This window comes from Drosophila rhopaloa, unplaced genomic scaffold, assembly GCF_018152115.1.
Source record: "Drosophila rhopaloa isolate 14029-0021.01 unplaced genomic scaffold, ASM1815211v1 contig_2, whole genome shotgun sequence".
Lineage (NCBI taxonomy): Eukaryota > Metazoa > Arthropoda > Insecta > Diptera > Drosophilidae > Drosophila > Drosophila rhopaloa.
The window spans coordinates 3,952,047-3,964,913 of record NW_025335083.1 but is presented as its reverse complement, the minus strand read 5'-3'; the positions used below and the strand labels follow the sequence as shown (position 1 = coordinate 3,964,913).

The 12,867-nt window shown below is 38.7% G+C and overlaps 1 protein-coding gene across 1 annotated transcript in view; it reads right to left on the bottom strand.

The window, feature by feature from the left end:
• The window catches only part of LOC108044575 (discoidin domain-containing receptor 2), a 115,422-nt gene that overhangs the window by 47,179 nt on the left and 55,376 nt on the right, over positions 1–12,867 (bottom strand). Inside the window, exons 4-8 of the mRNA XM_044460253.1 lie at positions 6,169–6,400; positions 5,360–5,507; positions 4,301–4,480; positions 3,144–3,277; positions 2,292–2,499 (exon numbers count right to left, since the gene is read on the bottom strand). Coding sequence (XP_044316188.1) covers positions 2,292–2,499; positions 3,144–3,277; positions 4,301–4,480; positions 5,360–5,507; positions 6,169–6,400 — 902 coding nt within the window. The remainder of the gene's footprint in view (positions 1–2,291; positions 2,500–3,143; positions 3,278–4,300; positions 4,481–5,359; positions 5,508–6,168; positions 6,401–12,867) is intronic.

The following is a 12,867-nucleotide window of genomic DNA, read 5'->3' as shown; positions in this document are numbered from 1 at the left end:
AAATGTGTAGTCGCCTTTGCCAGAACCATGAACAAAAAAAAACACACACAGGGCAAGCTTAAAATGTTCGTACTCAAATACTGAATTTTTGGAAAATAAGGCGTCGAGTTAAAAATTTTTGTTTGGCATTTAGATAAAAAATATAAGGCCAATAATAATGGAATTGTTTTGAAAAATATACTTTTATATTTTTATATTATTTATATAAATACAATATTATCCTCAATAAAGTGATTTGAAATTATCGCCTGCTCTGCATACAACTACTGGAAGTATTATAATTTGAAAAACAACAGTTTTGACTGCAATTATAATACCCTCTCTTTTTGTATATATTATAAGATACTCGTTACTAAAAACTCAAAATAAATATGCCCCAGCTAAAGGCGCATTACGACATTTGGAACACTTTTTATACCCTTGCAGAGGGTATTATAATTTTGGTCAAAAGTGTGCAACGCAGTGAAGGAGGCGTCTCCGACCCTATAAAGTATATATATTCTTGATCAGGATCACCTCCTGAGTTGATATAGCCATGTCCGTCTGTCCGTCTGTCCGTCTGTCCGTCTGTCTGTCCGTCTGTCCGTCTGTCCGTCTGTCTGTTTCTACGCAAACTAGTCTCTCAGTTTTAAAGCTATCGGATTGAAACTTTGCACACACCCTTCTTTCCTTTGCACGCAGTATATAAGTCGGAACGGCCGGGATCGGCCGACTATATCCTATAGCTGCCATATAACTGATTGATCGGAAATGCCATAACTTTGGTGTTTGTAAAGTTAGAAAGTTGGGATTTTCTATGGGTTTTATATTTGGCCAATCAATCCGACCTACCAAATTTCATAAGGATCGGCCGACTATATCCTATAGCTGCCATATAACTGATTGATCGGAAATGCCATAACTTTGGTGTTTGTAAAGTTAGAAAGTTGGGATTTTATATGGGTTTTATATTTGGCCAATAAATCCGACCTACCAAATTTCATAAGGATCGGCCGACTATATCCTATAGCTGCCATATAACTGAACGATTGGAAATGCCATAACTTTGTTGTTGTTAAAGCTAGGAAGTTCGGATTTTTTATGAGTATTAAGAATGCATCATATGAATAATTTTGGAGAATATAATTTACAGAGTATTCTGCAAGGGTATATCAACTTCGGCTCCGCCCGAAGTTAGCTTTTCTTTCTTGTTCATATTGTTTTAGTGCGGTTTTGACTTATACCTTCTGAGTCTCATAGTACATAGGGACATTGAGTTACTCTTCTAGTATCGAGTATAATTAAACCAATTAACCAACTTTTACTGAGGAAATATTTATACGTAGTCCATATGGCATACGGGTAGAATCCACCTAGGATTCGAAATTAATTATCCATCCAAAAGAATAATCTGTATAACATTCTATGCAATGTGCAAACCAAAAAGGGAATTTGAAGCTGACGAAGCTCCCTTCAAGGCTTCTACAACTCGATTCGACTGGCTGCTCAGAGCTGCTCATTGAGTTGCAAATATAAAATGCACAAAAGGAAGGCAACTCATTTAATTTTCACAATATCCCAGTGCATTGGTTCGGATTTTAGTTCTGTTTCTAGTGAAGCATGTGCTGCCGGATTCTGATTCGGATTCCCGTTGCGAGCGAGTATGTGTGTGGGCACTTCCGATTCTTCTGCCACGTCACAATGGCAGTCGAGTTGCAGCAGCAGTAACTAACATCCCGCTTCTGTGCACCGTGCCCCAAAGCTTTGAATCACTTTATGCACAATTTCATTCGGGACGGGAAAACAATACTGCCAGCTACTTGTACTCATCGGTGAGCTGGATGAAAATTAGCCCTGACACATTGTAAATGTAATATAATATTATATTACATACATTATAATATGATACACTATCTTTTATAATATACGTTTTCTTGAGATCAGAGACCAAAGTGTAATACGATTTTTCTATATTTAAAAATAAAGAAAAAATATTTTGTAATATTTTGCGTTGCCATTTGAAATTTCGCTTAAAGCTAGTTGCTAGCTTTGATGGTATTACAATGTTGCGGCCAAATGTCCTAAGTGTTATAATTTTTTCTTGAACATCTTTTGAAACAAGACAGTTGTTTTTTGTTTTTAAGGTAAAATTACTATAGATTAAAAATTTCTCAAATGTAATTTCATAAAGTAGCTTTCAGGCAAAGAAATCGATTTTCTTTGCATTGCCTTGGCAAATATATCTATCTATCTATCTTCCTTTCCTTTAAATCGTCTTGGAAAAAGTTTATTTAATTTTCAGTGGCTCTTACCTGAAATAAACGATATCTCGCTGAGCATAATCCAGCGGGCAGCGAAGTACAAATGCAACTGCAGAAAGCGCCCCAGGCGATGATGTAATTTGATTGTGACGTCGCGAGCGTGATCCAACACCAGGTCGGGCATGTACGAGAACTGCACCGCCTCCCCTGAGAACTGACGTCCGCTAATGCTGAAGAATATATCGGCGTGGACAAAGACCTGCAAGAAAAAGTGAGCAAATGAATAAACGTTGCCTATGGTGTTGATTTAAAATGTATCACAGTATTCTATTTCGTATATTTCGGCATTATCTACTTAGAAAAAATAACTTTAAAAACTCTTGAGTTAAAAATATAATATACAAGGCATAACAGATGCAGAGCACGAACGGCTAAAATTATTTTGAACATACACGGTCTAACACAATATTAATTTTTTTTATTTTCTGATATTTTTTAACAAAAATGTATTAAGATTTGCAATTAACAGGCGTTACGGCCCTCGCTGAGTATTTTACCGGAGTTAGAGAGAGTATGCTTACTAACGAAAATAACTTTAGTAATGATAATTCAGTATTAAGTATATAAAAAAATGGATCGATATTAGATTTTTGGGATTCCTATGCACATATCATATTATACTTTTGAAGAGAGTATTATTATTTCAGTCAAAAGTTTGCAACGCTGTGAAGGAGACATTTCCGACTTTATAAAGTATATAAATTCTTGATCAGCATCACCACGAGAGTCGATCTAGCCATGTCCGTCTGTCTTTCTGTCTGTCCGACCGTCTGTCCATGTAACAATACTTTCGTTTATATGACAATTTTTGGTTCGGTGTAAATATTGAAAGTATACAGTCACCTGAACATCTTTGGAGAACATGTTGTTCGTGTGTATAACCACAGCACTAAAATTCCGAACTGTCTCAAACTCGAATGTGATCTCTACAGGCCGGCCAAGCAAAGTGTCATTCCGCCAGCCAATCCATTCGTAGCCTGAAAAATAAAATGGTTAAATGCGGCCAATTTATATTTTACATTTGTAATAAAACAATAAATTAATTAGTGGTTTTAGCAACAATAATCAGTAATTTTTTTTTCTGATAAAAATTGTTATTAGTTGAGATATATAATTTCAAAAAAAAATTGCTAATGTATTTAATTTTTTAGAAGTAGATTAGATTTATGTAAAAAAAAAACTTTTTAATTTAATTTCTTTCGCTTGGATCTTCAAGGGGATAAGCAGGTATATTCACTTGGTCTGGCAAATTGAAACCTTTTCCTTAGAAACTAATCTTTTATGATAGGAGTCGTTTGTTATTCACCTTTACAGAAAGGTGAGCATATACAGTGTGGTAACAAAATTGTCTGCTATTCCTAAGTTTTTTAAAAGGGTTATTGACCTCATTTGCAACACCTTTGGAGATCACTTATATTTTAATATCAAAATGGATTCATAAAGCAAAGATCGACCGTGACAAACGTCTTGGAGCATTTGTAATATAAGGCTTTAGAAATAACTTTTAGACTGGCGCAGTATTCACTGATTTTGATTCTGTAACTTCACTCACATACCGAGGATTTTTATTTTTTGCGCGGAGTTCCAGGCCTATAACCCGCTCAACCGACTAAAGGACGCAGCCGTGTGACGGAAGGCCCGATTTTCGTCCGGGGAAAATAGTAAGACCCAATTTTGTGCTAATGAATGTCAAGTCAAGTTAAGAATCAAGATTTGAGATTATATTTATTATTATATCGTAATACTCTGACAGGCTCATGCAAGTCATAGTTAGATCTACGCGAATTTAATATTAGGGGAATATAAATCGACTATAATATTTAACTGACATAGGAATGACAGGGAAATAATTTGTGCGGACGTTAGCCGAAGCGTCTCGTGTTTTTGGTTACAAATTTTTTTTTTTTTAATTATTATATATTGACCTAAAATCGAAGTGTTTTCCTTTTTTTTGCCCAATCCTGACCCACTTAAAAATCCGTTTTAAAAATATACCTTACCTTTGCCAAAGCCACTTGTATCGATGCGAAAGTTATCCTTGCCCCGCTGACTATCAACAAGCTGGCCCAAGCCATTCTTATAATGATCCTTCTCCTCGTGGCCATCATAAGTCTTATCAGACAAATCGATTTCCATGCCTCGCTGCATACCTTTGGGAATACTGTAGGACACAATTCCTTCTAAAAATACAATGGTACAAAATATATGTATATGGTATAAGTGACGGACTAGAAGGGTTAGTATATTAAATGTTGTCTTTTCAGCATTATTTAAATATTTGACATCTTAAACAAGTGACTTGTTTGCAGCAGGAAAACAAGGAGAAACGCTATAGTCGAGTGCAACGACGATACCCGTTACTCACCTAATCAATTTAAAATAAAACAGTTTACTAGTTTTGTCGCTCTTTTATTTTCTCTCAAATATATAAACCTTATTTTAAATATGCAAAAATTTCATAATTAACACTTAAAATGTTCTATAACTTGTAAAGTAATGGTGGAACTTGGAAAATTTTTAGAGTGTTAATAGATATTGACTGAATAAGTATTTTAGTGCTAGTTTTTATGGGTTATTTGGTTATAGCGCTCAGTAACAGTCTCTCTGTTTGGTGATATGTAAGCGTTAGAAGCAACATTTCGTAAATTTAGCTGCCTAAGAAACCCGGGAATCTCCATGCTAAAATACAAATCTCTAGTTCTTGTAGTTCTATATTTGAGATCTGGACATTCGTACGGATGAACAGACAGACGGACATGACTTAATCGACTCTGCTATTCTGGTATTGATCAATAATATATATATATATATATTCAAAGTGTTTCTTTTTTCTCCCTGTTATAGAGTCTTCAAACCCTATAAAGTATATGTATTCTTGCCCATCTCTCCGTTGGGTTCTATGCAAACTAGTCTCTCAGTTATAAAGCTATCTGGATGAAACATTTTGGGGATTTTTTTTTGTAGTGTAAATAAATATTTTTCTTTGTAAGCCCCAGGCCAAAAGCCAGTTCAAATGGGAGTATATAGTGTCTTCTGATGGCAAGCAAAGGGGCACCTACCTTTCCAGGCACATCCCACTATTTCGGCACGCAGGCAAACGGTGCGATCGTACTGGCTGTAGGGATAGATTCGCACCTTCGAAGCGAAGATGCTGGGCTGCAGCACGTTCTCCACCTCGCTGTAGGTGTTTATATTGCCGGGCAGTATCTGCAACGGGAGGAGAGACGGGGGAACTCAGACAGGCATTACAAATGGGTGTTTGGCTTGTGTAGGTGGCAATAGGCAATCGAAAATAAAAACAAAAGCTCTAAAATTGATTTCACATTGCTGGAGCGAGTTAATCGATGGAACGGGTTCGGGTTTTGTTTGGTCCCCAGCTCCGACACCTACTCAATTCTACTATTCCTCTACTTTCCGATGATTCGCACGTAAACGGTTTCGTTAAAAGATGCAATATCTTCTGCAAAATATTTTCCCCAGCCTGAGACGGCTCAGATTCTTATCTGCTGACCCTGGCCTGCTCATGATTAATGTGTGAATCGGGAAAGCCAGAAATGTATTGGTTATGAGGACATGAAAAGAGAATACCACTTATAGAGATCCTATTTGTTTTAACTAAGTTTTCTTTCAAATAATAAAGGTACGTAGCCGAACAAATTCCACGCACCATTTATACTCTTACATGATATTTGGGTGCTCCCAATTGAAAGTTAGGAGATATGAAACAAGGGTTCCTTCCTTTCTTGTTTCAATTTATAATCATTTTTCGTCATATTTTTTCAGTAATATTTCTTTTTGAAGGTGCGATTGTTATGTCTTTCTTACCTTGTTCAGAGGTGGATTCATCTGTTATTATAATATTTTTTACCTCATTGCCTTGAGTGCTCCTCCATCGAATCCATTTTTCAAAACTCGGTCTCCAGTAGTCGAGGACATATGCTTCAGTATATTCCTGTCCCTGACCTTTGCCAAAGCGACCTTGAGTTCGTATGGCGGTGACCAGGTGCACATTTAGTAGGTCGATTTGTAAATACTCTTTCAGCTCTCGTGATACCATGTGCTTGGGACACCACGCTCCTCCGTTAATGTCGACCTTAAGTCTGCAAGGAAATGTAATTTACATTGGGTTACAAGGCATTTTTTGTTGATTTAAGATAGGGGAGTTGATCGAGTTGAGACACTCTTGCTTTTTTAACTTTAAAAATAACAAAAAAAATACTATAAATAGGAAACAAGATAAACTTCGAAAAAGGCTTAAACTTTGATCATTTTCAAATTTAGTCGATACAGTAAAAAACATCGGGAAATATGTATTTATTGACCATAGTCATTACTTTCTTCTATATGGTAACGTATTTTAAGCTGACCATCCCATCATTAAAGTCAAGCTGCCCTACACCTTTGGAAGACAACCTTACACCCTTTACGGATGACTCTCCTTCGCGCTTCACCGACATTTACATAAATTTTAGCTTCACGGCTAAGTATATATGTAATTTATCCCCGAACATACTCTATAGAACTTATATCCAATTTCTCGCATCTTCAGCCGCGAGACGCTAAACACATTTTCAGAATTATATTTCCCCAAAAGTTTTCCATTTTTACAAATATCTAAAGCCAAACATTTTTTTTTTTTGCAAATCAGCACACAACCTGCCATTGTAGCTTTATCAAAGTTAAGAGAATAAAATTCATTCAGTTAAAAATAAGTTGTCATGTGTTATGTACATTATTATTGACAATATCATTTACTAAACATTACATACGGGTAAAAAAGCTTGCCGTGCTAATTAAAAGTGGTTGGTTGATTTATCCATGCCCGTCTATCTGTACATCCGTATAAACATGAAGACCGCGAAAACTACAATAGCTAGAGATTTGTGATGTAGATTCCATCTCTTGTGAGGCACCGTAAAAGCTGCCCCACATTCCTACAAATATTGGTAGACAATAAGCTAATAATGATAAGATAGTAATTTAAGATGTACATATTGGTAGACAATAAGAAAAAAAAAGAGAACTAGTACTAAGATAGGATAGGCCACGGAGGCAGGCAAGAAGCCAAAAGAGCCGTTAAGTTCAAAAGAACTTCGGCCGTTAGCCGGTAGTTCAAACAGGCGTTATTTAATGTAGGATCTCAGCTGATCAAGCACTCTACTCAGCGAGTTAGGCGATCTACACACGATCGGATTAGGCGACCTGCGCACGGTTTCAGTGTTGAGAAGCGAGGCCCCGGCTGGCTATATAAACCCGGCGGCTGCTAGCCCAGGTCTCTCTTTTTCATTTCGCCACCAGTCAAGGAACAAGCATCGAAGCCAGAGGAAACCACGCAAAAGGACACGCAGGACACCAAGGACCCGCAGGACATCAAGGATCAGGACGAAGGACCCTAGTGAGTAGAGTGCGAGAGAGATAGGGAGAGACAGGGAAGGAAAATAGTGCGGCTAGGGAAAATATCCAGATAGAAAAGAGGAAGAAAAGCCCACAAAGATAACCAAGCAAAAATAAAACGAAAACACGGACAATAAGAACAGCGAACATACACCGAGTTGGGTTTATTTCTTCCCGGACCCTCAGAGCCCTGATCCGCGTGTGCTAAAACAGTGGCCTAAACCGAGCTGGTTGCGTTTTCGAGAAGATTCCTCTGCGCAACTGGACCTTGGTGGCAGCCACGTGCACAGACGTGAAGGCGTGCAAGTACGGGTTTTCTCTCCGCTTGCATAGCTTTCCGTCGCGATTCCGGTCGACACACCCAAGCCTCAAGTAACCCGAACCCGACCCGCGTGTGCCAAACAGTGGCCCAGGCCAAGCCGGTTGCGTTTCCGAGAAGATTCCTCTGCGCAACTGGACTTTGGTGGCAACCACGTGCACAGACGTGAAGGCGTGTAAGTACGGGCTTTCTCTCCGCTTGCATAGCTTTCCGTCTCGGTTTCGACCGACGCACACCCATCCCGAACATAGGGAGCCTGTCCCAGAACTGGGAACGCCGACTTCTGTCCATGTTTAGAGACGATTCCTCTGCGTGGGCGTGAAACAGCGTCCCAGGCGGCGGGAGTTGACACAGTGGTACGGGCCAATTCCCCCACTGTGCCTCTTCCGGCACGCACGTGACGGCCTTCACTCGTTCGCATCCGGCCCAAATCCGAGTTCCATACGCCTGATCTGACCCACCAATAAGGACAACCGCGCGCATCGGCGACTGCGTCCAGATTGCCCGCCTCAACTCGTCCCCACTTATTTACAAATTCGATTGTAAAGGATCCTGGGGAGACTGAGCTCCATCCCAGCCGTAGAAACATCCTTACACTCTCACAAATCGCGAAACTCTTTAGGTACATGGTAAAGGATAGTTATTGGCAGGTATGTATATACTGGCACCGCCGTTGAAAACTTATTCTGTTAATACCTATCGACACATAAATTTCAACCTTTTTCAGAAGATATAAGCAACTTAAAGTATTAATTATGACAACACTGCATATCGGAAAAATGGAGCTGCTTGTTCTCAGCTTGTAATGTTGACACTGTCTATAGCGTTAGTGCTTGTTTGTTTTCAATATTATCTTCGATATGATCCTTCAGGGATACAAGGTGTAGATCTTAGAACATTCATAGGGTCGAGCTATATTATATTAAATAACAAGAAATGTCTAAAAACGAAGATTAAAGCCAGTGCAGCCCCAAGTCCATAGCGGTGAGGATATAAATATCCATTTACCAAAAAGGTGGGGGCTTAGAAGGAAGACGGGTCTGCCGCACAAAGTTTCGCACATATTCCACCCATGACCTACATTCTGTATTCTCGGTACAGTTGTATTATTTTCCGTATACATTTTCTTTCCACATATGTACGGATGTGTTTGTAGGGCATATTTTTGGCAGCCAGTGGCCTGTTCGCGGTTTTTTCGCTTTTTACGTTAATCGTGGTTTACAACGCCCGAAATAAGGATACTATAAGGCAAGTTCGTTCCAAAGCACTGAAAGGATCTCCCCAATATGCAAACCAAGTCAGCGATGCCATGCTGGCACATTGGCCGATTAGACCCTTCAGTTCCCCCTTCGCTGCGACTCCACACATTTTTAGGAGAGCGTCGAGTTTTTCGGCATTAATAACAATTTGGAAGTCATAATTCCAAAGGGTCGTGTTGTGGGAACTGTGGCTTCGGAGCTGGAAAACGTGACACACATTGTGGGGCGTAATACTTTATCAGGTTTATTTAAATAACTGTACTTTTCCTTTAATTTCAATGTATAGATAACATTATTTTATTTTTGTTATAAATGCTTTTTAGATATCTATGTATAATTTAATAATTTACATATAACTTTTTCCATATCTTACCGATTTTAAAGGTAGTTAACGAGACTGAACATATTCAGTGAAGTCAAAATTTAAACGTACCTAATAACAGAAATTTGGTGTTTTAACAGATATTGACAGAATAAGCCAATAACGCCCATGTTTCAGTGTGGCATTCAAGAGTTTCGCGATTTAAATTAAATAAACTTGCACTACGAAGGCTTACTGACCTCGATGTAAAACGGTCGAAAGTGTCTCCTTCACTGCCATGCAAACTTTAGACTGAAATTATAATACCCTCTGCAAGGGTATAAAAATAATAAAGGAAGCAAACTTCGGTAACCCAAAGATTATTTACCCTTGCAAAATGAAAATTCGTAATTCTAAAAAGGTATAAAATTGTGTTATCTCGGAGTATATCCGTAAATGTAAAAAAACAACGAAGTAAACATTTTAAAATGTATGTTTCCGATTGTTCCTATGGAAACAATATTGTCGTTCGATCCATCCCTCTTCGACTACGTGCAATAGAAAGAAGACTTTTGGGAAAGTTTCATCCAGATAGCTTTAAAACTGATGGACTGCCGATGATGGTCAATAATAAATAAACTTTATGTGGTCGGAAATATCTCCTTCAGTACGTTGCAAACTTTTGACTGAAATTATAAGTCCGCAAGGGTAAACAAATTGTTAAAGAAGTGTAATTTAATGGCCTCTTTACGGGAATTCCCTCTCAATGTATTTGAATAAGTCTGTGAAGGGAGGATTTAAAATTTTCACCTTTACGGTTTCCAACGAAAAACTAAGCAGATTTTCAAAAGCCTGGGATTCCCAAAAGTTATGTCCACTTGGATACTTAACTTTTGGTTCGAGGACAAAACATAAGCGGCTTAAATTTTATTTTTCCACTAAAAAACCTATCCAGCATATGTCCCCATCAAAGCCCATCTGATAGCCTTCTAAGGAAAGGAAAGATGGTTTGTGCAGGAGAAGGGCTTGAGGGTTCAAGAGTTCCCATTTATATCTGTTTTTGTCGGTAGCTTCCACATTGCGGTGGGGTGAAAAACTCAACCGAGCATGTAAATATTTGCGTTTTCAATATCCCTGAACATGTGTGTAAGACGCTCTAGCGCTGTCATTTTATACTTCATTTACTTTTCATTTAATTTGCAATTCTTTCATTGAGCACTTGGTGCAATTAAAATGCCATAGGACTAACAACAATTTTTTCTGTGAGCAGCTCGAGAGCTACTAAAAATCCTTTTTTACGATTGTCATAAAGACGCTTTGCTCGCCCGACTTTCTCCACCCCAACAAAACCTTACCAAAACAATGACGCCTCGTTTAGCGGCTGGCAGCGAAAACAGCGAGGCATCGTCGAGTTTTTAATTAAAATGTATTTCGTCCTTTCCTCTCTGCTCAGTTGGAAAAATATTTTGGTAAGCTTTAAGTGTTGAGGCAGTCAAATGACTGCAATCCTTTAACAAATTAATTTTCAGCCTCAAATGAGCGCCAGCTGCCTTTAATGGCTTGTTTTCACCCTCTCAAATTAGGGAACTCAACCTAAATGGCAGAAAACGATATATTAATATTAAGCCGAGCTAGGCGTCACTTGTCAATTCGGTGAATAAAATCTTCGGGTAAGGACGTTGAGTATTAATAGATGCCTTTGGAACTAACTAATATAAAAATATATTTCAACGTTCTATGAGTGAAACATAAGGGTTATGTTTCATTCATAGAACGTTGGTCTAATTTTAAAAAATTCTAGTCAGAAACAATGAAGAAAAATGAGCATTAATTAAGCATTTCTAAAAATTTCTAACCACGAACGCACTTAATTTTAATTAATGTTTACGTTTAAAATCATTCACGAAAGTATAAGCAAGAAAAATTATAGCACTGTTAAGGGTAAACTCCCAGGACTTCAGAACAATCGTCCTTAAATCATACTGAATTTCAGTAATGTCGTGCTTGGAGCAGAATTAAATACGATTTGTACTTCATTGTGTTCACTCCAGTACTAACGGACTAGAAATTGTAAGTACAAAATCAGTTTAAAATTTAGACCGATTATAGTTTTCCATGAGTATATTTACAGCAGGGATTAGTGTCCATCCAGATTATTTACTAAACGTGAAGTTACATTTGTCTTGGCATGGATGTCAAAAGAACTCTTAGCTGGGCTTGTGTACTGCAGATGAATTGATAATAATAAATTATTATCATATCTTCAAAATCACTATAAAATGTTAAGAGTCTCAATACAAGATATTGCCAAAGTGAATGGAATGGGATAATTCCCTTCTTTCCCGCAGCCGTAACCCACATTGGAAGTGAGGAGAGCATCCGCACGTATCTCCTTCCTCCTTCAGAGAATAATGGCTTTTGTGTTATGCTTTTACGATTAAAGGGAAAACAAAAAGGGGGCGGGGGGTGGTGGTAAGGTGTCCTCAACCCTTGCTCGTCACAAATTGCAAACCGAATGGAGGCTGGCTGCAAGGGCAGCTAACATATTGTCGTGTGCCTGTATTTGAGTATCGATTTTCTTTTTGGCCATAAAACGCTAATGGCCGACTCCTCGTCGACCCAAGCGCCATTCCGCTTTAACCTCTTCCGTTCCCTTTTTCCTTTTCCCTATTCCACGGAAGCTGCTGTCGCCGTTATACTATTCATATTTTCCATTGAACTTAAGCCGACATCTTTTCTGTTTTCTGTTTGCTGTTGCTTCTTTGGCGCCTGAGGCTTTGTTGTCATATTTCCCGTTGTAGTCGTTCTGCGTGCTTGCCATTTTTTCCATCCATTCTTTCTTAGTTTTCGCCTTGCAATTTTCACTTGACACAATGGCACACAAAATGCAAAACTGCCCCAACCCTCCCACACTTGGTTGGGCCACCACTTTCCACGACCACCTCATGTCCCGGAGTGTTGTCTGTTTGCGTCTAAAGTGTTCCCGGCTTCCATTTGAATTGTGTGTTTCCCCTCGCACTTGCCACTCCCCCCTGCTGCATGTTTCAATTTCTTTTGCTTGCGCCGTTGTCCCCAGCATGTCATTTTCCATTTTCCATTTTACGCGCATTTACTTTTGCTGCTTTGTGGTAGCTGTGTTGTTCCAGCGTTGCAAGTCGGCTTTGGCTGATTCCCTTGCGATTCTGGCTTGTTCCTGATGATTTTTAAGTCATTATGGTGGGCGCAATAGCTGCGACAAAGTCATCTGCCACTTTCTTCTGTTGTCTCCTTGAAGAAGCTGCAACCAGCCAGCGA